The sequence below is a fragment of the Vombatus ursinus genome, unplaced genomic scaffold (genome assembly GCF_900497805.2).
Source record: "Vombatus ursinus unplaced genomic scaffold, bare-nosed wombat genome assembly UNPS02014822.1, whole genome shotgun sequence".
In the NCBI taxonomy this organism is placed as follows: domain Eukaryota; kingdom Metazoa; phylum Chordata; class Mammalia; order Diprotodontia; family Vombatidae; genus Vombatus; species Vombatus ursinus.
This window is the reverse complement of record NW_020954600.1, coordinates 16,052,958-16,077,992: the sequence shown is the minus strand read 5'-3', so window position 1 is coordinate 16,077,992 and position 25,035 is coordinate 16,052,958. Positions and strand designations below refer to the sequence as shown.

At 36.4% G+C, this 25,035-nt stretch overlaps 1 protein-coding gene across 1 annotated transcript in view; it reads left to right on the top strand.

Annotated features, from left to right (window-relative positions):
- Nucleotides 1–25,035, top strand: part of ELP4 (elongator acetyltransferase complex subunit 4) — a 265,396-nt gene that overhangs the window by 18,197 nt on the left and 222,164 nt on the right. The window contains exon 3 of the mRNA XM_027837873.1: nucleotides 8,281–8,402. Coding sequence (XP_027693674.1) covers nucleotides 8,281–8,402 — 122 coding nt within the window. The remainder of the gene's footprint in view (nucleotides 1–8,280; nucleotides 8,403–25,035) is intronic.

Below are 25,035 nucleotides of genomic sequence, written 5' to 3'. Positions count from 1 at the left end.
AAGTGTTGGGGATACAAAGAAAGTTAAAAGACAGGCTCTGCCCTTGAGAAGTTCACAGTCTTTTGAGAGAGACAACATGTAAACAACCTATGTACAAACAAGCTGTATACAAAATACATAGGAAATAATAAAGGAAAGGAAATGGGGGCTCAGGGGAAGAAAGAGATTAGGAAAGGCTTCCATTAGAAGGTAGGATTTTAGCTTGAACTTGTAGGAAGCTAGAGATGAGAAGGGAGAGCAAGTATTTTAGATATGGCAGACAACCAGTGGAAAATACCCAGAAAGGTATAAGAAAACTGTGAAGCTAGGCAGAGATAAGTCATTAAGGGCTTTAAATACCAAACAGAGAATTTTATATTTGATCCTAGAGCTAATAGCGAGCCATTAGAGTTTGAATACAGAGCTGACATAGTCAGTCCTACACTTTAGGAAAATCATTTTGACATCTGTGTAGAGCTTGTATTAGAGTGGGAAGATCCTTGTTGCAGGCAGACCAACTAGAAAGCTGTTGCAGTAGTCCAGGTTTGAGGATATGAGGGCCTGCACCAGTGTCAATATCACAGGAGAGAAGGAGGTGTATTTGACAGCTGATGTAAAGGTGAAATCAGCAGGCCCTGACAACAGATTAGATGTCAGGAGTGATAGGTAGTGAGGAGTCAAGGATAATATTTTTGAGGTTTTGAGCTTGGGGTGCTAGAAGTATGGTAGTTCCCTCAACAGTAATAGGGAAGTTTGGGAGGGGGAGGCGTTTGGGGGGAAAAGATAATGAGGTCAGTTTTGGATATGTTGAGTTTTAGATGTCTATGGAACATCCACTTTGGAATGTTTAATAGGCAGTTAGCGATGCAAGACTGGAGGTCAGCAGAGTTTAGGGCTGGATAAGTAGACTTGAGAGTAATCAGGGCATTATCTTATTAAATAGATCTTTCATTCCATAATATGATATTGTCGGTTATATATTTCTTGTGAAAGGTTGCCTGTTCCCTTCTAATATGCTCATTATTGATCCCTCAATTTGTATATAATTTATTCTTTTAAAAATTACATATACATATATATGGTGAAATGAGGGTAGTTACTGATTTTCTCTTCATCACCTATTTATTTGGTAATAATAAGATTGGTTTTTTTATTCCTTTGGTATCTCTCCTCCTTTAGATACCTTGAGAATTGCTCCACCTACCCCCACATAATTATGTCACTTCCAGCATGAACGTGGTCTGTGTACACTTGGTCTTCTGCATCTGCATTTCTCATATTTGTTCTCCCTGGTGCTGTTTCTACCTTTTCTTCTTAAAGACTCATAGAATCCTATAGATTTAAAGCTGGAAGGGATCTTGGAAACCCTGAAGGCCCCCCCCCCCCCATTTTATAGATGAGGAAACTGAACCTGAAAGAGGTGCATTGCCTTGCCAGTGTCACACAACTCAAGAAGTGACTGAGGCAGGATTTGGATTTAGGTCTTCCTGACTCCAGGCCCTATACTCTGCTACACTTGGCTACTTTAGACACCTATGGCACCTGGTTTTTCCAGATCATCTCCCATCCAGCTTCTGACCAGGGCTTATCCTTTTTAGCTTCTAAGGTAACACAAAATCAACAATGTTCCTGGTGGTCTGACCAGAGATATTCTGTTCAAACATTAGAGTCCAAGGACTCTTATGTTAGAATCCAAATATGGTGGCTCTATTGACCTTGTGATAGTGACAAGAATTTGTTATAATAATCTTTGAAAGTCTTTCCATCTAAAAGTAATGTTACACCTCTTCCATTTTCATCTTTTTATGTCCTTGGGAAACCTTTTCATTATTTGGGGTTTTCACCATGTTTTCTTTAAATTGTTTTTTCTTTCCATTCCTTTTCATTATTTTATTAGGCTTTTCCAACAGATAATTTTTTTTACCATCCTTTTGTTTCTAACTTAGATTTTCCAAATGCATTAATATTCTATACTGAAGTTTCCCTGACCTCTCTGCTTGTCAAGAAGGTCAAGTGTTTGCAATATAAGATGGTTTTTAGACTCCTTTGGTCTCCCTCATTCTGGCGGTCAATTTATATTGATTAAACTTCTATATGAAATTATTGTAGTTGGTGTTGATATCCTTTTCTTTATCCATTTCTCCATTTTCATCCTCAGTAACTCATTTAAATAGGTCAGAATAGGGTTGTTTTTAATTGAATATGACTGTATGCTAATTTTAATTTTTGTTCTAATATATCATTAGTCTGACTGTGTATAGCAGATTTAGAAATGACTCACATTGGTTAAGTTCCATTATATTCCAATAGAATATAAGCTTCTTCAAATGCTTTGTTTTTGTCTTTGTAACGTAGGACCTAACATAGTTCCTGGCTTACTGTAGATATTTAGCAAATACTTGTCTAATTGAGGCGTTGTTTTCTGTCTTTTGAAATATAATGTTCCATTTTTGTAATGTTATTCAGTACTCACCACGTCTTATACCTATTGATTATTTTCTCAAAGAAAGTATTCATTAAGAGAGTGAAACTTCTATATAATTCATAAGTCTTTACCCTCTCACATTCCTTAATCTTGAACTATTTAAAATTAAAAAAACTCGCATCTTCCTCGCCTGTGCATACCTTTCCATAGTAGGCACTGAGTACCAAAGTACACATTGATTTAATTTGAAGGTTCTTAGTTGAGTTCCTTGTTGAGTTTCTTTTCTTCTTCATCTTCTACAACAAACAACTCTTCTATCTCCCTTACTTGCCTCTTTAACAAGAATCTCTGAATAGCCCTTCTACTTAGGAGCAATTTCCATCTCCCTTTTTTCATTTATAGCAACAAGGTCAAGATTGATAACAATTCGCTTCTGGTAGCAGTATTGCTGAAAGGCAGCGTGGTCTAGAAGCAGTGGGTAGAGACCTGTCTTTGGATTCAGGAAGACCTGGGTTCAACTTGTACCTGTGATACATGCTGATTGTGTAACACTGAGCAAGTGGCGTGTTTTCACTGAGAGTTCCCAGTGTCAGTGAAATCATAGGTCTGTCCCCAAAGAAAGAAAAAGAGAGTATTGTCTATTTTGTTGTCATTGGGCAAGAATTTCATAGTTTAAAATATCAGCATCTAAATCAATGTTTATAGAATGTCCAAAAACTATGATTCTTTATACCACCTGGCTCCTTTTTCACAGCTTGGGGGTCAGAAAAGACCGCATGTATTTGGTGGCCTTAAGTAGAGGCCTTAAAGGAGGCTATGGATTCTAGGAGACAGAGGTGAGGAGAAAGTACATTTGAGGTACAGGGAGCTTCTGTGTAAAGGCAAGACTGCAGTGAAGGACAGTGGATCCTTCACAGTGAATCACAGACCATATGAATGGGAGTAATGGCTCCTAAGTCTGAAGAGGTAGGCTGGAGCCAGGTTGTGAAGAGGAGTTGGCATTTGGTACTAGAGTTCTGGCTAGCAGCTGGTGGCCCAGTGCATAGACCGTGGGCCTGGTGTCAGGAAGAACTGAATTCCTATTTGACCTCAGATACTCTCTAGTTGTGAGGAAGTCACTTAACCTGTTTGCCTCGGTTTTCTCAACAGTAAAATAAAGATAGCAACAGCACCTGCTTCCTAAGGTCCTCGTGAGGATCAAATGAGATAATATTTGTAAAAGCATTTAGTACAATGCATGGCACATAGTGGTGCTATATAAGTGCTTTCTTGCCCCACCCTTTGTTTTAAGATCTATACCGGGGTGAGGAACCTGCGGCCTTGAGGCCACATGTGGCCCTCTAGGTCCTCAAGTGCAACCGTTTGAATCCAAACTTGACAAAACAAATCCCCTTAATAAAAGGATTTGTTCTGTAAAACTTGGACTCAGTCAGAAGGCCATACCTAAGGCCCTAGAAGGCTACATGTGGCCTGGAAGCCCCAGGTTCCCCACCCCTGGTCTATACAATTATCAAGGGCATCCTTGATGAAAATATGAAAAGGGATCAGACAGGTATTTTTCTTTGGGAAACTATGCCTTTATAGTAACACTTGTCTGAGAGATGAAAAGATTGCTTAATGGTTTTGTTTTTTTTTTTAAATCCTGTTCGAAACAATGTAGGGTTAAAGTTCTCCTAAAACAAATTTCTATCTTATCCTTAATGCCTGTCATTAGAGAATACTCTAATCTTATAGTTACATTTAGATGCCACACGGATGATGAGATGCTTTAGCAGTGAGCCTGGTGAATAAACCTTTCAAGTCTCTCAGACTGGGAAGGTTCTGAGTGTGGCACCAGCACAGAGCATGTGCCTTCTGAGTACTGCCCCAGCTAAACTCAGAGAAAGTTATCATCAGAAGGTTGGCCACAAGCTCGATGAATTTTGTCAGAGTGAATCAAAATATAATTCAATTCAATAAGTATTTATTGTGTCTGCTATGTTCCAGGCTCTGTTCTAGGTCCTGTGGATATAAAAATAAAAGGAAAATAACCCCTGCCCTCAAGGAGGTTACATTTAGCTAGAGAAATATAGTTTGATGAGAAAATAAAAAATAATTTGGATTTGGGGCTAGGGAGAGTGTACTGACTGAGCATACACACACACACACACATCTTTTGAAGTTTGCAAAATACTTCATATAATATATCTCAGTTGATCCTCACATCTGCCTTGTGAAGTACTATAGCATTATCTACATTTTATAGACGAGGAAACTGGGCATAGGTCAAGTAACTTGCCCAGGGTCACCCAGCTGGTAGGTGCCAGAGGCCATGTTCAGACTCCAGTCTCTCCTAACTTGAAGAGCTTCCTGACTCTTTACTCATCCATATTGTGTTATCTAAGATGACCATCACCCTAGGAACAGAAGAGTTGTGATGTATATCTCTGTACAGAATACCCACGCTGATGGCACTGATGAAGTAGAATAATGAATAAAAGTAGGGTAAATTAGTTTAAAAAGGATTGGGAAGGAAAATACATGTACATACTAACATGTACCTACTTGACTGGGCCTGTGGCTAATCCCTCCCTAACTGCAGATGGCACCTCACCCTGGGGTCACACAAGGTGCTGGAGGCCTTTCTCTAAATCTCTTTAATTTGTACTGTAAGTACTACGGGAGTACAGAGACTGTCTGTCGGCTAACTTCCCTGCATATAGGACTAGCCCACCTCCTTTTCCAGTCATAGATCTCTGACGACATTCTCTACACTACTGCTTCTGTGCAATTCGTCATTGATATTTTCTACCACACTCCTACCATGTGCCTTTATTTTCCTTTGGAAATATGACTTACAGTCACAGAACATACTAGAAAGGTTTTGATTTTGTCTTGGGTACAGACCTTTGATTTTATCAGTGTAAAGAACTCTCTTGTATGAGAATGCCCTCCATCAATGTAGATTGGCAACTCATCTGTATCTTAATAGTCTTAGTCAAGGTGGGACACCTGCGGCCTCAGGGCCACGTGTGGCCTTCTAGGCCCTCAAGCATGGCCCTTTGACCGAATCCAAACCCCTGGTCTTAATTATTTGGAATCCCAGAAGTTTAAGAAACTTGCTGATAATCCAACAGCTAATATTTTTCACAGGTGGAATTTAAATCCAGGTCTTCCTCACTCTGAGACTGGTGCTGTATCCACTGACTAAACCGTGCTACATAATATTAAAAAAAGAATGGACTTTTGTTTCAGGGAGAAGTTTAAAGTCACTAGAAGCATTGCACAGTTTCTCAAAAACAGTTGAAGCCACTGTCTTAATGACTTGTGTACATGTATTTAACATCTCTAAGTTTTGGGGGTTTTTTTTGCATAGGCAACCAGGTTAAGTTACTTGCCCAGAGTCACTCAGCTAGTAAGCGTCAAGTGTCTGAGGCCAGAATTGAACTCTGGTCTTCCTGATTCCAAGGCCAGAGATCTATCCACTGTACCACCTAGTTGCTCCAAATCTCTAAATTTTTTTTCTTGATTACGTAACTATTATATACATTTCAGATTATACCTGTATAAATCAATTTGCCAAAACTGGTAAATATAGCCTTTATTTCCCTATATTTTGTTTATTCTTTGACAGTTCCACCTATCAACAGTAAGAGTAATGCAGAGGTAGCAAAATCATTTCCTATTTTTTTCACACACAAGAGCCCCTGTAAATTATTTTAAAGCTCTGTGAAATCCTCTTGAAAACTTAAACTGCTTAACTTGGGACAGATTATATTAAAGATTAATTAGGCTCTTTACATATAGTAACATTTTTAATGTACTAAGGTTTAATGTACTAAGGTTTTTTTTTTTAATTTAATGTCTTCTGTACTTTTTTGTAAGTAAATTCTTTGTAAATAAGCTGTCACCTGTATCTTTATTGCTAGTTAAGAAAACTTTTTTTTTTTTTTGGCTAGGCAGTAGGGTTAAGTGACTTGCCCAGGGTCACACAGCTACTAATTGTTATGTGTCTGAGGTCAGATTTGAACTCACGTCCTCCTGAATCCAGGGCCAGTGCTCTATCCACTGTGCCACCTAGCTGCCCCAAGAAAACTTTTAATAATTCTATTTCTACAAATCAATATAATGGTAGTATTGTTACTTCTATCAGTCATGGCTTTGTTATGTTTTCTCTTGGCCATATTTGTATGCAGTTTCTGTATTCCTAGCATATGAAAACTGCAAAATGCAGCTTACATACATACTACTTAAATAAGATATTGTCTCCTACACATGCTTTCATTACTGTTTTTGGCATTTTGAATATAACTGAGAGGAAGAATTTTTATGCAAATAGTTTTTTCTGATTAAATTTCTAAGTATATTTTCAGAAGGCAACTTATTTTTTAATAATATCTCAAAGTAACTAGATTTACCTTTAAAAATCCATTGGGTACATAATGACTAATGGTAAAATACGCTTAATATGAATGTATAAGTAGAGCCTTTATCAGATTGTACACCATCTTGGGGGTGGGGGAGAGAAGTGGGAAAGGGAGGAAATTTAGAATTCAATCTTATGGAAGTGAATGTTGAAAACTAAACATAAATAAGTTATTTATAAAAAAAATCCATTGGGAAGGCATATATAAAACTTTTTGTTTCTAAATGCTTACAGATTTTTCCCCCCAAGTGTATGTGTGTGAAAGCAGGGGGAGGGAGGGCGTTAGATTTGAGGTGAAGCGAGGAAAGGCTAGTATAGTCTAAAGTGTCAAGGCACCTGGAATTAAAGAGATTGCTATAACCTGTGAGTAGGGCATTCCTAGTTCATATATTTCTTCTACTTCAGAATATATCAAAATCAAGAATTGTGTTCAAATACAGTAAGTATTCTTTGGGAATCAGTCAGACAATGGAAAGAAACCGTGATACTTTATCCTGTGTTTGTTATCTTACCAAACACAGCACCTCTACTTGGTAGGTCAAGGAAAGGGGATCCCTTTACTCTTAGTTGGCAAAGGGATTTGATATCTTTTTATTTGACCAATTTGACCATTTGGGGAAACACAAAGTGTGATAAATAAAAGGGAAGAGACAGAAAACCATAAAACAGAACAGGCTCTGTACACAACTGAATCACCCATGCTAATTCCTGTAGGAGTCTAGGATAGTGTGTTGGAAAGAACACTGGATTTAGAGTTCAAGGACCTTCATTCAGGTCCCAGAAATGTCACTTAGCTTCCTGTGTGAGCGTGGCAAAGTCTCTTCATTTCTCTGGGCCTCATTTTCCTTAGTTGTAAAATAAGGGGGTTGGACAGCCCTTTCAGTGCTAAACCTTTGACTCCAAGGCCTAAAAGGAATTGTTATGCCCAAAGACACCAAAATGTGAGAAACTCTTGTATAGTATTTAACATTAGGCTATCTTCACTCATTGTATCAACTAAGCCTTGTATTTTAGACCTAAGAAATAATAATGCTGTCCAAGAAATAATAAATAGTTGGTATTTGTCTGCATATATTCAGTAGTTAGTCAATAAACATTTATTAAACTCCAGTATACTAGGCACTATGCTAGATGCTAGGGATAAAAAAGGAGGCAGAAGGTACTTCTTTCCCTCAGGGAGCTCACAAACTCATAGGAAATGTCTGAGGTTTCCCCAACGTAGAATGTAAGCTCTTTGATGACAGAGATTGTTTAATTTTTAAATTAGTATCTCTAGTGCCAGCCACTTAGTAGGTACTTAATAAATGCTAGTTGAAAGGAATGATAGTTTTTTGAGTTATTTTGTAGCCTGAAGGAGAAAGTTAGATAAATATATATTTTGAAGATTTTGATTGAGGATACAACACCTATTTTATAATATATGCATATAAATGCTACATATTCTAAAATTATTCATTTACTTATTTTACAGAGGAGGACAAATATAATATTTACTCCAATTTGCTCTTCAAGTATTTCTTGGCTGAGGGAATAGTCTGTGGGCATACTTTGTTGGTTGCCTCTGCTAAAGAAGACCCTGATGACATTTTACAGGTATGGGAAATACTTCTTTAATGCGTGAAATTGTAAAGATTATGTATGCACGTATGTCTTTGAGCATATTGCTTTTTAAAATTAACCCTTTACAGTTCAGTCTAGCTTTAGAACTACTAGAAGAACCAGGAAAGTTGGTGAATTGTCCAGATTAATACTGAGAGTTAGTGGCCAGTCTGATCCTGTAACCAATGTCCCCTGAGTACCACTTTACTTCTGCCACATTGATTGTTTTTAAAAAATATCTAGGTTTAATACACTTGGAGGTTTTTTAACTAATAAAAAATCATATTGAACACAAAATAGGCACTGCAAAACATTTTATTGGCTTAACTTTTCCTTTTTGTAGTATTCTATTATTCCTTTCTCAGTTTCACTCATATTTTTGATGTCTTTATGATTTCTGTCTATACTGTAATAATTGAATGAGTCTCATGAAATTTTAGTCAGATTTTCTTTACCTTTCAAGAGCAGTCCTTATATTTGAAGTATTCAGAAATTTACTAACTTAGACAACAACATTCCTCTTGGTAGACCACTTATTTTATTATTGAGGAATCCTTTTACTTGGACTAACATAGATGTCTTTTGACTGAGAATATGTTCTACTGTCATTATGGCCATTATGTTTTATCTTGTGCACTTAGAAAGAATGTATTCCTGATGACATGATATAATTGCTGCCATGAGCCATGTAATAGTCCTGAATAGTGGGTTTTCTTTATGTAACATAAAAGGTGCCCTGTAGCAGTTGCAAGTTTTTATTTGTTCTGTTTGCAACATACAGCTTGAAAGATGTTTATATTTAATTAAAAAATTTCATTTACATGACAATTTTATACTTGTCAAAAATGTACTCGGTGTCACTAAGTTTTCTAATGATTAGAGAAGTAGACTTGACCTTTTGTGGATGCAAACTGTGGTATTTGGGCATTGCCAAAAAAAAAAAAAAGAAAATAATCCCTTTTTTAAACCTGTGATTTCACTGGCAAGCGACTTCTTGTGAAGATACTCCCTTTTTGACACCTATGCATATTTTCAGCTGTTCACAGCTTGTAGACTAGATGTTTCCTGGAGCCCTGAGAGGTTAAGCAGTTGGGCCAAAGTCACACAACCAGCATATATCAAAGGCAGAGATGGAACTTTAACCCACTCTACCACACTGTCTCTTTGGACTCAGTGTATAATTATTTTCCTTTACTTATTTCCACTTAAATTTAAAATTAATTTGAATTATGAAATCAATGTTGAAAGTTTCTACATATGATACTAATGTGCCTACTATTTAAAATAATTTAAAAATAATATTACTATTTTTACATACTGTAAAGCTGTTATTTTGAAAGTATATGGCTTTTTGTTAGCTATGCCCATATTTGACCTAATCAGCAATTTTCAATTTTGTAAGGGCAATATTTACTATTTTGCTTTCTTATAAACACGTTTTGGATGAGGGTGTTATATCAGTACTGCACAGTATCACATTGTCAGTTGCCAAAAAATTCAGAGCTTCACTTTTTTTTGGATAAGAAAAAAAGAATTATCCCACTTAATGTTCTTAAATGTTTTAGGAGGGTGATGTATGATTGAAAATTATGATCAAACAAAATTTTAATTAGAATAGAGATAAAATGAATATCTCTTCTAGAATAGTAAGCATAACCTTTGTGACCCATGTCTAATGCTTACTACCTGAATCACCCTAGGCAAATGACTTAACATTGCCGGGCCTCAGTTTAATCATCTGTTAAAAGAAAAAAAAGAGGTTTGATTGGGTGACCTCCAATGTCCCTTCCAGATCTATATCTGTAATCCTGTGACCTTTAATAAGCTGTCATTTTGATGAAAACTAGCAGCTTTATGTAACATGGCAATTTTATACTAAGAAAACTATATTATGCTAATAACCTGGCTTCTATAAAATATTCAGTGTCAATATATCCAACATTTTAATAATAATAACATATTTAGAAATTTACCATTATGCAAACATTCTTTACAAATGAGTGACCAAAACCGAGGCATTAGCAGTGTTTACAAATATGGACAATAATGAAATTCAGTAATTGCTCTGCTTTAATTTTATGATGTATGATTGGGAGTTTCTTGAACCTATAACCAAGACAAATATTGCTGATACAAGGAAGGGGAAAAGACAATCTTATAGACCATAATTATCTTAAAACTGTGTATAACTAAAAGACAAGTAGAGGATAAAAAGCCCCATCAGCTGCCTAAGATATATTATATTACCACCCAGCAATTTATCCATCATCCTTTGAAAACATATTCATGCCTATTGTAGTCAAAGCTCCTTCAGGAAGTCAGCATTAAGATGTTACACTGAAAAATTACACCCCTGTAGAAAATCCTATAGAACAATATACATGATGTTTTTTAAAAGCATTTTAAACACATATGCTGAGCATTTTTTTTCAGTTAATACACTTTTATCTAAAAGAATACTTATGGACCTCTTAAGTGTATATATCATAATAACTATTCATAGGAATAGAGCTACTATGCTGTGCCTCAGAGAGAAAGTAAAAACTGCTTACATCTTTTTGAATACTTTTAAATTTGTCATTGTGTAAACTGTTGTTTCATTAACAAATAAATAATATAACATTAAAATGCACTTCTTTGTGAATGAAAACAAGAATAAGAACTTCTTTTGCTCTCTTTTCCCATAATTTGCTATTATAGTGCCAGAATAAACATGCCAGGACCATTCATTACTTGTTGGAATATGTGCATTTTTAATGGGAAGCTTAATGATTTGCACAACCAAATGGACAATCATACTATTTCATAATATATCATTGATTAGCATTGAAAATAAATCTACAATATTGTTAATAATGACTCATCAAAATAAAAGAGAAGTAAATTTGACACTAACCAAAAGCATATCTAAATTTCAAGGAAGAAATGGGAATTATTGTTCTGATGCCTATGTTGCCCTGTTTCTTGATTTATTAATTATGCCAAGTCTAACAACAAATATAATTAAAACAAAGTAGGAGGCTAGCAGGACTTTAAGTGATCTGAAACTGCTTTTCAAAAGTGTAGACATGGACCAGGCCAAACATTTGGATTCAGTCAAAGGACTGCATTCAAGGACCTAGAGGGCCACATGTGACCTTGAGGCCGCAGGTTCCCCACCCTTGATATAGACCGAGTATATGCTTGTGAAAGGTCATGCTGTAAGTATAACTTGGTTGTTAAATGAATCCTTACTTTGCTTGTAATGTTTTTCAGAATTAAGGAAAATAGTAAGTAAACATTTGAAGTTTAAAGTCAGTTATAACAAAATTTTATATCTTTAATAGAAAAATCAGAGCATATGAAACATTAATACTGTATTCTTCCAGGAGTCATAGACAATATGTTATATGTTCTGATCTGTAAACAGATATTCTCTAATACTCTTTCAGTTATTGAATTTTCACTGTACTTATCAAACTTAATTTAAAATACCTTATAAAAGTTAATAATCTAATGAAATAAAATTTATAAGATACCAAAAGTTTTCAGGACCATTAAGACATATTTAGTGCATTTAAATAGAAATTTACTATTAGTGCCGTAGGACATTGAAAGTATAATTTCTCTTAACAATACCTTTCAAGAGACACGTGAAATGAAGTGCCTGCTTTGTAAGGCCCTTTGGTAAGTGCTGGACAAAAACAGAAACAGGAGAAAAGAAAAGTCCTTGTCCTCAAGGTGGTTGTATTATACTGGGGGGATAAAACATGTAATTGGATAATTATTTCAGGGAAAGGATACCCATAACCACAGTGATATGGACAGAGATAGTACCTGAGCCGAGCCTTGAAGGAAGATAAAGATACCAACAAATTGGAGGTGAAGAGGGAATGTAGCCCTCTCCATACATGGCGGCATCCTGGCTTCCTGGCTGTTCCTCACCGCCAGTGCTCCATCTCCTGTGTCCGTTCATTTCTTTACATTGGCTCTCTGCCCCCCCACCTCCATGGAAATACTCTCTCTCTTCTCCACTCTCAGAACCCCTGCTGTCCTTCCAGATTCAGCTCAAACGCCAAAAACCTTTCCCAGCTTCCCCAGCTCTCCTAGTGTTTTCTGCTCTAAAGTTGCTTTGTATAGAAGCTGTATGTGTCTTATGTATACCTATCACATGCTGTCTGCCCCATTAGAATGTAAGGCCCTTGAGTACAGGACCTATTTTTGCTTTTGGTTTTAGCACAGTACCTGGCGCAGAGGAAATATTTAGTAAATGCTTGTTGATTGGTTGGTTGATGGGGAACAGCCTGTACAAAAACATAGAGGCTTGGGATGCCAAGTTCAAGGCCAAGCCAGTAAGCCAGTTTGGCTGCAATGTTGAGGCCAGGCCAAAGGCTGGAGGCAGATTGTGCTGGAGAACAGTTCAGTATGCCTGTTACCAGACTTAGAGACCATTTGACACTCCAGAGTCATCTTTTCTTGCATCATGCCCTTCTAATGTTCTACTTTGTTACTTAAGCATTCTCTGTAGCCAGCCTAAATATGTTACACCTGATAGGTAGGATGTTTTTTCCATAATTTCCCCCTTTTTGAAACTTTAGAAACCATTGGTGATGTTTATTGTGTATGAAAGTCACAGCTGTTTTTGTTTGTGTACGTCCTTTGGCCAAAATCCATTCAGTAAGTTTCACTAGTGCATATGTAGCAACTTTCTCAGCTTGTTTCAGGGCACCCAAAAGAAAGGCTGATCAAAGGCTTAGCTGATGAGAAAACCGTCCTCCATTTCAGCGTCTGACATTGAGTCTGCGCCGGAGAGCCCGAGACAGCCTTTACTCTTTTCCATGTTTATAGCATTTGTTGAGCCAGTTCCGGAAACTGGCTGTTTGACCCTGGTGTTTTATTCTTGTTTTTAGGCCACTTGTGAGAGAGCTTATTTAAAATTCTGAACCCTTCTGTGGCAGCCACAGTGTTGAGGTTCTTTGGCAACTGAAGTCTAAGGAAAAGCTCTGTTTCCACTGACCTACATTCTTGGCCAAGTTAGTAAGATGACATGTGCCTAATTTACCAGTAAAGAAATACAGCATGAGCTATAAACACAACCATGATAGAGAACTACAGGGAGGGGAGAAAACCATTCTGTAGCTGTCTGCTCTTTAGAAGGGGGGAGAGAAGAGATTGCTGCCATCGCTCTTGCAATATCCTTGGCATTCAGAGGATTGTCAATAAAACAAAGGCAAACATAGAGAAATGTGGCCCACATTTTAGAGGAAGAGAAGGCTATAACTGAAATAATGCTTGAGTTGCTAGAGTTTCAGAGTTGAAAGGACTTTAGAGATCATTAGTCCAATCCTTATCTCCTCTAACCCCCTAGTTTCACAAACGAGAAAAGTAAAGCCTAAAGGAGTTAGGTTACTAGCCTAAGGTCACCCAGCTACGGAATGGCAGATTTGGATTTGTGCGATAGTCTCCCGATTCCTCAGCTAGTGTTCTTTTCATTCTACTACACTCACTTCTCTATTTACCTAAAGGAATGAGTAGTCTAAGATCTTATCAGTTCTAGGATTCCAGGCCTAAAGATGACTTTATTTGGCAGCTATAAAACACTCATCCACATCAGCTGTAAAATAGCTAATATTACCATACGTTGGGAGGGGGAGGGGATCAACAACAGAATTCAAACAAGGAAAACATACCCAGAAAAAAGATTTTTAAAAATATACAGCATTTCATTAGCTCATCATCTGGAAAGAAGTGATGTTTAAGTCAAAATCAAATACTCTATGTATTCAAAATATATTTTTCCTCCTGGATACTCTGTTCTTTCTTAAGGAATAAGCACATCAAGATTCTAAAATTATAAGTAACTGCCAGGAAAAACCCAAAGGGTAATACTTTCTAGTCAGCACCTCCAACCCTCAAAGAGTGGTTATCCCATTAAATGCAGCAGTAGAGGATGTCATGAAAAGAGAATGGCGCCACACCATCAAAGGTCACAGGTTAAATAGAAAGGCTGTGAAGTTTTATTACAGACAAAAGGATAAACTTCACTTTCACAAATCCCCAAGGTAGAAACGGCAGTCTTCTCTAGCTAAAAATTCAGTGATCCCTTCAGTAGCTAGCATTTCATTCCTGAAAATCCACATTTTGTCAAGTGACTCTGGATGTAACTTCAGTTTCACATATCATCCTTTTTTCTATTATGTCATGCCAATGAAGCCGAAAAGCTTTGAAATTTACTGCCATTCTTTCTAAAATATTCATATTGCATATTTTTGTGGCTAAGAATCCATAAATAGTGTTAGCAACAAGACAGGTAATTCATAACTGAATACTGAAGTTAAAGAAAGCTTTGTTTTAAAAGCTTGAGATGATGCCTTTTCTCTTTGTGTATGAGAAGACATGGTGCTACTTGTGAGGCATGTGGGCAGTATCAGAATCAGAAAGAGTCTTTTTCCCCTTTACATCCACTTCCATGAACTTTCTCATAAATAAGAGCAGAGGTCATCACTGATCCTTTCACATTTTAATTATTCACGAGTACTGATTTTTAGGCTTACTGAAAACAAAATAGAAGTTTCTTCTTTTGATAATTTAACAGTTCAGCTGGTTGTGTGTCTGTATAATATGACATTTTCTAGAAGCTAGATTTATTTAGGATATTAATGGCTGATTGTGTGACCTGAACAACTAACTTCTCTTTCCTTCTATAAAACAATGACGACAATATCTGCCATCTCTTCTTTCCTGGCTGAGCCTTTTGAAGACAAATGTGATAGTAAACATGAATTCCTTGGAAGAAAGATCACTAAAGATTTTTTAAAAGTATTTTAAAATGCCCATGAGGACATTAATTTAGAATTTTAAAAATAGTTGTGCTTTACGTTATACAAAAACTATGGTCTAAAAAAGCAGTGTGTATAAATAAATTTTTGAAAAACTGAATCGTTTTAAATGCCATATGTTAGCTTGCTACTTAAAGGAACCCTGTGGCAAGTTTTTTTGTAAAGTTAAGGATTCTTCTGCAAATCAAATAATTACCCCTCTAATTTTTGTGTTAAATCTGGATTTTCATATATCAGGTTTTCTCAAAGGCAGAGTAGATCATCATTACCTAAAGGACATCATTGCAGTAATTCCAAACTAGATGTGACTACCTGGGAGTTAGTTCTATTATTAAAAACATTTAGTACTTTTTATCTCAATGGGGAAAAATTTTTTTGTGTGAAAGTATCATTAGTTTTCTTAATTACTGTGTTTTCTACATTGTTTAATATGAATCATAACCTGTATACAGATGTGCTTTGTATAGGGATTGCCTGATATAATTATAGAAGTCTCAGCATATAATAAAGGTGTTGGGATTTGGGGCCATTTGGCTATTATTGAATTAGCTTTTGTCAATTTAGCCATTGCCTCGTTTGCAATGTGTCACTAGGCCTTGACTTGATGTTACTCTGCTGTTAAATATAAGAGTACCAATTAATTGAGTATGCTACATCAAAAAGAATTGGTATTCATGCTGACAATAATAATATTATCCAGATGTTTAACCAGTGTAAATGAATTGCTGCAACAAGGAGACCAAAAGGGACCAGAAAGCTCCTTACTCAGCAGACATCTGATTTACTTGACAAATAGAGAATTGTCTGTGAAAGGCATCACCAGTTGAGACTGTAAACTCATCTGTCAAATCTTTTGAAGAAGAATGATAGACAATTTTAAGCAGCATCATCTCAGAAGGCGGAATGAGGGATAAAACCAGTTTGAAGAAAGCTCAGTAGGATATTCGGCTAAACAAAGTTATATCAAAGTCATTTGAGGATGAAAATAGAAGGACAATAAACAGAAAAATGGAAAAGATTTGCAAAAGTCATTTTAACAAACTGTCTTCTCCATAAAGGACAGTTAAACTACCACACTTGGATCCAAGAAATGACACTAATGAAAACCAAGGCAGAAAAGGAGCCACATTGGAATGGAAATGATACAATTGTAAATCCAGTGAGGGACCGTCATATAAGGCATCCAAAAAAGGGAGAGGTATCGGAGTTATGGGGGGGGGGGGAATCTTGATCCTCATAAATGGGCCACAGGTAACTAAGAACAACAATTACTGTCCTGTATGCCTACTCTCGGCTATGTAAAATCTTTATGAGACTCATCTATATATCAATTGAGTGTTTCCTCCATGAGGGTATTAATACAGAAAAAGTAGGTTTTTGCAAGTGGTGGTATTCAACAACGAACCACACTTTTATCCATTTACAATGAACTGCAAGATGTAGAGAATACAATAGCTCATTGTGCTCCTGTGATGACATTGTATCTTGTTCTGGTACCTGACTACCCCATCCCCCAGTTAGTATAGTAAGTAAATTTATGAGTAGCTAGTAATAGGTAACAGTAGTATGTCGGAGTGGGGAACCTGCAGCCTTGAGGCCACATGTGGCCTTCTAGGTGCTCAGGTGCAGCCTTTTGACTGAGTCCAAGTTTTACAGAACAAATCCTTTTATTAAGGGGATTTATTCTATGAAGTTTGGATTCAGTCAAAGGGCTGCACTTGAGGACCTAGAAGGCCATATGTGACCTTGAGACTACAGGTTCCTCACCTCTGGATGAAGTATGATTGCAAAATGGAAACACAGAAGTCACTTTCAACTTGTCTTATAAATTAAGAGAGCATAATAATTACTTGCAAACTGTCTTATAAATTAGGGGAGCATAGGAACCACTGGCAGCTGCCCCATAAATTAATTGAGGCTACATCCTGAGACTCTGCTGAAAAAAGGGAAGCCAGTTAGCTCCTAGTGTTAATGTTAGCTCCTCTGCCTCATTGACTGTCTTTGGTCTGCAAGCAGATAAGCTCCACGGGTGCCCAGTAAGACCCGCAACATGTTTTACAAGTGAAGTAACCCTAGGGTGTTGATAATTTTATGATGACATTGATATGTTAATGAACCAAGTCAAAGGTGACATGGATAAGTGTTAGTCCATCCCCCATCACCAAAAACCTATAAAAATGGAACCCCGAACTCCAGACCTCAGTGACTCTGTCTCTGTCTCTCTCACCCCCATTCTGTTCTCCATGCTCCCTGACTCTCTCTACTACCCCCAACCCCCACATCTTGTTCTCTGCTTGCTGTTATCATGGTCTTTCCCATGGTCAAAGAACCTGGTGTGCTTGCCCTGACTCAACAGGATCCTTTTGCAGTCTCCTTCTTTAGCTCATAAACCAAAAGCATCAGGATAAAGACTAAATTCTGTCCCATAGCTTCCCCTACTGTGAATGCACCTGGCACTATGAAATCATTGGTAGAAAGCAAAGATTGGCAACTGAACTTCATGCCCCTTCCAGGAGGGATTTTTTCCATTATTGAGTTTCAATAAATCAACTAATAATTCAGTAAATTAATTTAGTAAGTTAGCTCATTTGTTGAGTACCCCCCAAAAATAGTTGTTCAATTTAATGGATCAGATGCCACTTTGCAACCTCTTTGGGGGCAAGGTGTTTCCCTTCCATACATTAAAATCATTCAAGATTCCTTGAAATATGTAACAATAGGTAGGATAGTTAGGAAATTAACATTTATTAAGTACCTACTAGGGTGCCAGGTACCATGCTAATCACTTTACAGATATTGCTGGATTTCATCAATGATCATTTCAGTAGCAATGACCCTTTTAAATGACCCTCTAGTAATAAACATCAAACAAGGCAAAAAATTAGGAAATTTATGTTCACCAAAGGTATTGATAGAGATCCAGCAGAGTCCAGGTCAAAGAAGGAATTCATATAAATGATGCTCCTTTTGTAGATGTCATTGTGTTGACTGAATTAAGCATTGTAACATTAGGGTGCCTGCTAGAAGAGATCTGTTAACATTCAAAGGAGTTTGATCTGTCCATCCTTGCAGTAAAGACCAAATGGATAAAAAGTATCAAATGTCCAGGTTTCAGTGTACATTTGGATGGACACCCTATGGAGACTGTCCACCAGCACTAAAATCTGGGCCAGACAGCACAAGGAGCTGAGCCCAAAGTTGAAAAGGAAGAGGAAAATAGTTTGGATTGCTTTCAGGAACTTGAAAATTCCCACTTATTAGTGTTATTACTGTAGCTGCTTTGAATTTCTTCCCTTGAGAACTACTGATTCATATCCTTTGACTGTCAGTTGGGGAGTGATCATTAAAGCATTACTTCACATCCAATAGGTCAGTAAAGTTGCCAAAAAACTTATAATGACAACTGTTGGAGAGAGTGCAGGGAAATGGGCATGTTAATGCATCATTAATGGAGCTCTGATGTGGTCCAGAGATTCTGGAAAGCAATTTGAAATAATACACCATTTTGACCCAGTAATACCACTACTTGCTTTAAAGAGATCAAAGAAAAAGGTCTTATATGTACAAAAATACTTATAGTTGCCCTTTTTGTTGAGGCAGGAAACTAAAGGGGTGCCCATCAGTTTGGGAATGGATGAAAATGGAATACTCTTGTGCCATAAGAAATGATGAAAGAGGCAGTTTCAGAGAAAGGATGACTTGTATGATCTGGTACACAATGAAGTGAGCAGAACCAGAAGAAAAATTTTAAATCTAACACCAACATTGCAAAACAAAAAAACAACTTTTAAGACTTAAGAAGAACTCTGATCAATGTAGTGACCCAACCTTGATTCCAGAGGAGCAGTAATGAAGAATGCTAAGCACTTTTTGACAAAAAAGTGATGGACTAAATATGCAAAATGAGACACATTTTTGGAGATGGTCAATATGAGATTTTTTTTTTTTACTTTATTATATATAATTGCTTTTCACTTTAGGGGTTGGGGAGGAGAGATGAAAAGGAAAAAAATCCTTGTTAATTGAAAAAAAATTTTAAAGCAAGAGAAATAGTAAAGCCTTTTTTACTGACCCACCAAATTCCCATGAAAACAAAGGCCTTGTTTTTTAATACTAACATTTTACTGGTGTAAATCACCATTCCTTCCAAAGAATTACAAGTAAATATCATACCGAAGATATTGAACACGTGCATCATGAATGTTTTTAGCAGGCTAAAACATATAATCAACAAGGAGCTCCAAAGAACTGGAGTAAGAAGGTCATTGAGGAATTGTATAGCAGGAATTTAAAATGGACAATTCATGTGGCAAGAGGGAGAAATTACAGGTGGACAAGCCAGAGTGCTCCACAGACACCCTCCGAGTTTTGAGTGGAAGACCTCCAATGTAGGTGGACCCCCTGACTCAAACTGGGAAGAACACAGGCCAGAGTTTCATAAGACTGGTGGGCCTGGCTGGGGCATGATCTGAGTCATCAGAGGGAACCCCTGAATTGATGACATCATAGATTCATTTGAGTCTTTGAGTGAGGGCATCCAGAGCAGGACAATGGCAAGCTCTACTTCTATGTTAATGTAATAAGGAAATTAAGTAAATTAGATAACAATAATTCAATATTTTCTGCATTCATGAACATGTATGAACTATAAGGAGATGGATTGGATACAAATGACCACCTTATGAATGGCATGATGGGTCTTATAATGTTTTATCTTTGTGAGATTTATTTTGTCCCCATCATCTTAATTCCACTTCTTTGAACCAATTCTGTCTCCCTAATGTTTTTTAAAAATATTTTATTTAGTTTAATCAGCCAAAATCTATCTTCTCATCCTCCCCCATCTGATAATGAAATACTAATAATGATAGCTAACATTTACATAGCACCTACTATGTACCAGGCACTGTGCTCAGTGCTTTACAGTTATTATCTCATTTGATCCTCAGCAATGCTGGGAGATAGCTCTATTATTATCCTCATTTTACAGATAAGAAAACTGAGGCAGATAGAGGTGAAGTGATTTGCCCAGGGTCACATAGCTAGTAAACATCTGAGGCTAGATATGAACTCAGATATTCCTGTTTTGGTGTGCCTCTCTGTACTGTGGCACCACCCAGCTGCACAAGACAAACGAAACCTGTTACAAACATGCGTCTTCAATCAAAACAACTTTCTACATTGGCCATGTCCAAAAAATACTTGCCTCATTCTCCATTCTGAGTCCTTCACTTCTCTATCAGGAGGTTGGGAGCATGTGTCATCATTAGTTCTCTGGAATCATGGTTGTTCATTATAGGAGTAAAGAGTTAAGCATGCCAATATTCCATCACAATTATGTATCATAACTTGTTAAGCAATTCCCCCATTTATGGACACCCCCTCACATTCCCATTCTTTGCCACTCTGTGCGCCTACTGCCCAGGATCTGTGATCCCGACCTTAGTAATGGACAGCAGAACTGCCAATTTGTCCCTGTCCCCACTGCAGTGCCTGGGGTTCCCTGGTTCCCTGGCATGGGTCTAGGAGCTTCTCTTGCTCTGATGCACACCTCTCTGTAGGCACTGGAATGCCCCTGACTCAACCCTGAACCCAACTGGGCTGAACTGATGACTCCAAATTACCTTTTTTGGATTTCCCCTTCAGGATTAGGTCTATTTAGAGCACTTCCACCATTTGGGTCTCACCTCTTAATAATGTCTTAAGTTATTACATTGGTAGTGTTGACTGACATTTCTGTGGAGGGCATTGGAAGGGGAACTGAACGTTATAATTTATTCTGATCATTGTGAAATGCAACGTGAATTGAATGCTAGATGGCAAGTCAGGAGACTGAAGTTCAAATCCCACCTCAAACGCTTCCTAACAGTTTGATCACTTCTCACAGTCAAATGAAGTTAATAATCCTTGTACTACCTTCTTCAGGTAGTTGAGGTTGGTGTTATTGTTATTGGCCTACCCTCACTGTAGAAACTTTCTAAAACTTCTGGTGGTGACATGAAATTAACTTTGTGGCATACTTTTGATTTCACTTAGGTGTGGTCATCTAATATATAAAGTTTACATCCAGAATCTTTGGATGATGAGGACAGAGTCAGGTATAAAGAAACTATAAAACTTTTTTTTTTCAGATTTCATTATTTGCACTAGTTTGAAAGTTATATATTTCAGAATTTCCCATATTCTTTTAATTTGGGGATCTTTTGTGTATGAGATGAATATGATAATTATTGAAGTGTTAACACACATGCCAACTACAAAATTCTAGAAGTTTTTTGTGGTCTTATTTTGGCAAATTCTCAAATGTTGCACAATGATATCTCATTTTGAAAATAATTTATTCAGGTAATTTTGAATAGAAATAATTTCTGTTTCTAAGTTATATATTCATATTGTTATTCAGTATATTCTTCCTTATCTGTTATTAAAGAGAACAGTTTTTAATTAAATATGAATAATTTACAGGCAATGTTTGAAAAAAACTTGCTCTTGAAAAATTTTGTCTTGGTATCCATTTGCCTTAATTTTACATTTAGTAAAAACTATTGAAACCTCACTGTTTATTTTACTGGAGCAGGACACAGTCACCCTGGAGCAGTTTTAGTGAAAGGATGCTTAATAAGAAAAGCTGAGCCTTGTTTAGTCATCTTAATTAAGTCATCAGCTTTCATCTCTTAACATTGCAAACACATGGTGCCTGTAAAGTCTACTCTTAAGACACTTGTGTGAAAAAAAGTAGAACATGACTTAGAAGGAAAAAAATATAATGACTAACAACTTTTGAAATATCTTAGTATTCCTATTTTTAGAAAATCAGGAAAAAGAACACCATCCCACATGATGATTTTTTTCCGTTTATACTCTAAAGGGCTTGTGTACTTTCTGTGTATGTTAAGAAATTAACTGAAAGGTCATCACAGAAGCAAATAATATTACAGTTACATACAGGTCTCCCGTCCATGAATCTTAGGCCATTTTCCTCTTTTAAATAAAGGGTTGCTCTGGAGTATCTATGGTTTGAGTAAGGGTGCTGAATTCTGTGCAAGGCATTTGTAACTGATTTGCTGTGACCTTGGGAAAGTGATGTAATCTCTCTAGCTCATTTTCCTCCCACCTCATAGGGGTTTGTGTCCAGATTGCTTTGAGATCCTTATATGCTTAGCATTTTCAAGACTATGATGGCTCATTTACTATTTTAAATTAAATTAGATCAGTTTGTCATTAAATGAAAGTAGTTTTCCTTACTGAAAACTAATTTTTTTCTTCCCCAGACACTTCTTACCATCTCTTACAGACCCCTGCTTCCTACTCCTACTGTGTTATTCTCCCCTTTTCCCCCATCTCAGTTGGGAAACAATGAAGGAGAGAGGGAGATTATTCAGTCCTATGAACACATTCCTAGTTTATATGTTGAAAAGAGATGTGGAGATAGGAGACAATGGGAAAAGAAGTATTGAAAACACTCCTTGTACCTCAGTGGCTAGATTTTGCATTTGTGTGGTTCTGGTAGGTAAGCTTTGTGATCACAAATCTCAAAAATATCCCATAATGATTACTTCATTTTTAGCTTCCCTTTTTAAAACCATTTTTTTCTTTGCAGGGCTAAAAGTATTCTTTCTACTGAAAACTTTTCTTATGACAAATATTTTGGCACTTTTTACAGTGAAGGGAAAAAAATCTAAGGTAGAACTAGAGCTGAGAATGAGCTGGTATGTGAGAAAGATGATATAGAAGTTATTTATCCATTCATTTGTCATTCAAAAATCTCTTTGTAGGTTTTAAAAAATATCTCCATTCCTCATAATTATAAGACATTTTCAGGAAGTTTTTAATATAAAATGACCGTATTGTTAAATACTAAAAACTAACATAATTACAAGAAAAAATCTTGAATTTATGAAGTTTTCTTTTAAGTATCTATGGTCCTTAAATTTCACTTCAAATTAAGATCTCAAATTAGTGACAGAGGCATTATTTTATTTCTTTTTTGTAAACTTAATTAGCTATTCCTGCAGATGATGACTACTATGCAAAATACAATTAGCAAAACTATATCAAGCTATATATTTATCGATACATAAATAGATAATTCTTAAGTAGTATTAATTATACAGTTACCAAAACCTGCAAGGATCAAAAGATTTTATTTAAGAAGGATTTCACATTCGTCTGGGATTATGTCTACATAATAGCTCAGTAGTACTTCTGCTGAATTGTAAAATAGCTTAGAGAGGAGTATGATGCCTATAGTTGGTGTAATGCATTGGTAATTAAGAGGGTGGGAGGTTAAGCTTCATTAACTGCTGTGGGATTGTATCTTGGGTTTTATTATGCCCTAGAGAACATAAGAAGTGAGAAGGGTCAAACTGTTAGAATCAGATTTTGCTTGTGCATCTGCCAAAACAATGACAGCAGAGTTATATCACAGTAAACACTGAGAGACATGAATTGTAAGGAGAAAATGTGTATTGACATCATTTGGGGGGTAGGGATAAACATTTCCAGTGCTAGAACTGAAATAGAGTCAGAGTTCTAAAGCATTTAGTGTTTGGAGATGGGAGAAGCTTTTCACATGAATTGTTACGTGACTGCTGTGGAAATACATTTCACTATCTCCCTTTGTTTTTGTCTCATCCTAAAAACATGAAAATTAAGCTAAAAATACCCAAAATGTTCATATTTATATAACCTTTACTATCATTCATTCTGATTTTTTTACTTTTTTCCTGCTGCACTTTCTGTATTGAGATTACTAGATATAATGTTTATTTTTACTTTTTGTTTTTACTTCTCTCTATTCTTAACTATCTTCTTGATAATGAAGTATTTGGGCATTACTAGAGTCACTTCTTGGGAGAAAGTCTGACCCCCTCAGGCTATTCCTTTGGACTGTAACTGGCAGGGGGCACCTTGTATCTATATCTTATATCTTATGTCCAGAGCCAAATATGAGAAAGTCCAGAAGTCCCGGAAATGCCATTTGGGAACTAGTGTGATCAGTATATTAACCTTGCAATACAAAATTAAGACTTTTTTTCTTAACACTCTATTTGAAATCATGATTTTATGGTGTTGAAAATATACTGTATCATCAATTTCATCTCAGTTGTATAACCGAAAATGTATTAGTTTAGAGGCGTAAGAGTCCAGAAGGGACATATAATGAGCATTAGGGATAATTGTGTCATACTTGAATGTCAGCAGGTTTCTCATTTGTACTTTGACTGACAAAATAAAAAATAATTTTCTTGATAATAGATGATAGCTGTGGGGGGAGGGGCACGGGAAGAAGCTCTTATCACTTAGATATTTATCTTTAAAAATATTTTTTCTTTCTGAATGTCATAGTGTAAATGAAACTAAATTAAAAAGTGAGCAATTATTTTGCCTTTGTAAGGTGTAAAAAGAGTTGATAATTTTCGTATGTGGTAATTTTTCAGAATTACATGAGAAGGATAAGAGGAGTACCAGTGTTCATGCATACTTTTATTTCTTGATCTATTGTTGCAAATTGACAGATAAGCAGTTGTGCTAATGATGCTTAAACTGTGTAAGGTCAGCTTTGTTGGTTATTTCCTCTGTTATGATCTTTTGCAAAAAGAATGATGGATGTGGTGAGAAGTGATCAAAACTTCAGTTCTGTTTGAAAGGTAAATAATGTTATGACTTCTTGTAATACCACGCTGGGATATCTGTCAGTTTTATGAACTTTTTTTAAAGAACATATAAACAGAGAGATACTAAGTGAGGCACTAACCCCCACCTCTGACCTCAGTGCTACTAGTGTATCACAAAATACCTGACCCGAT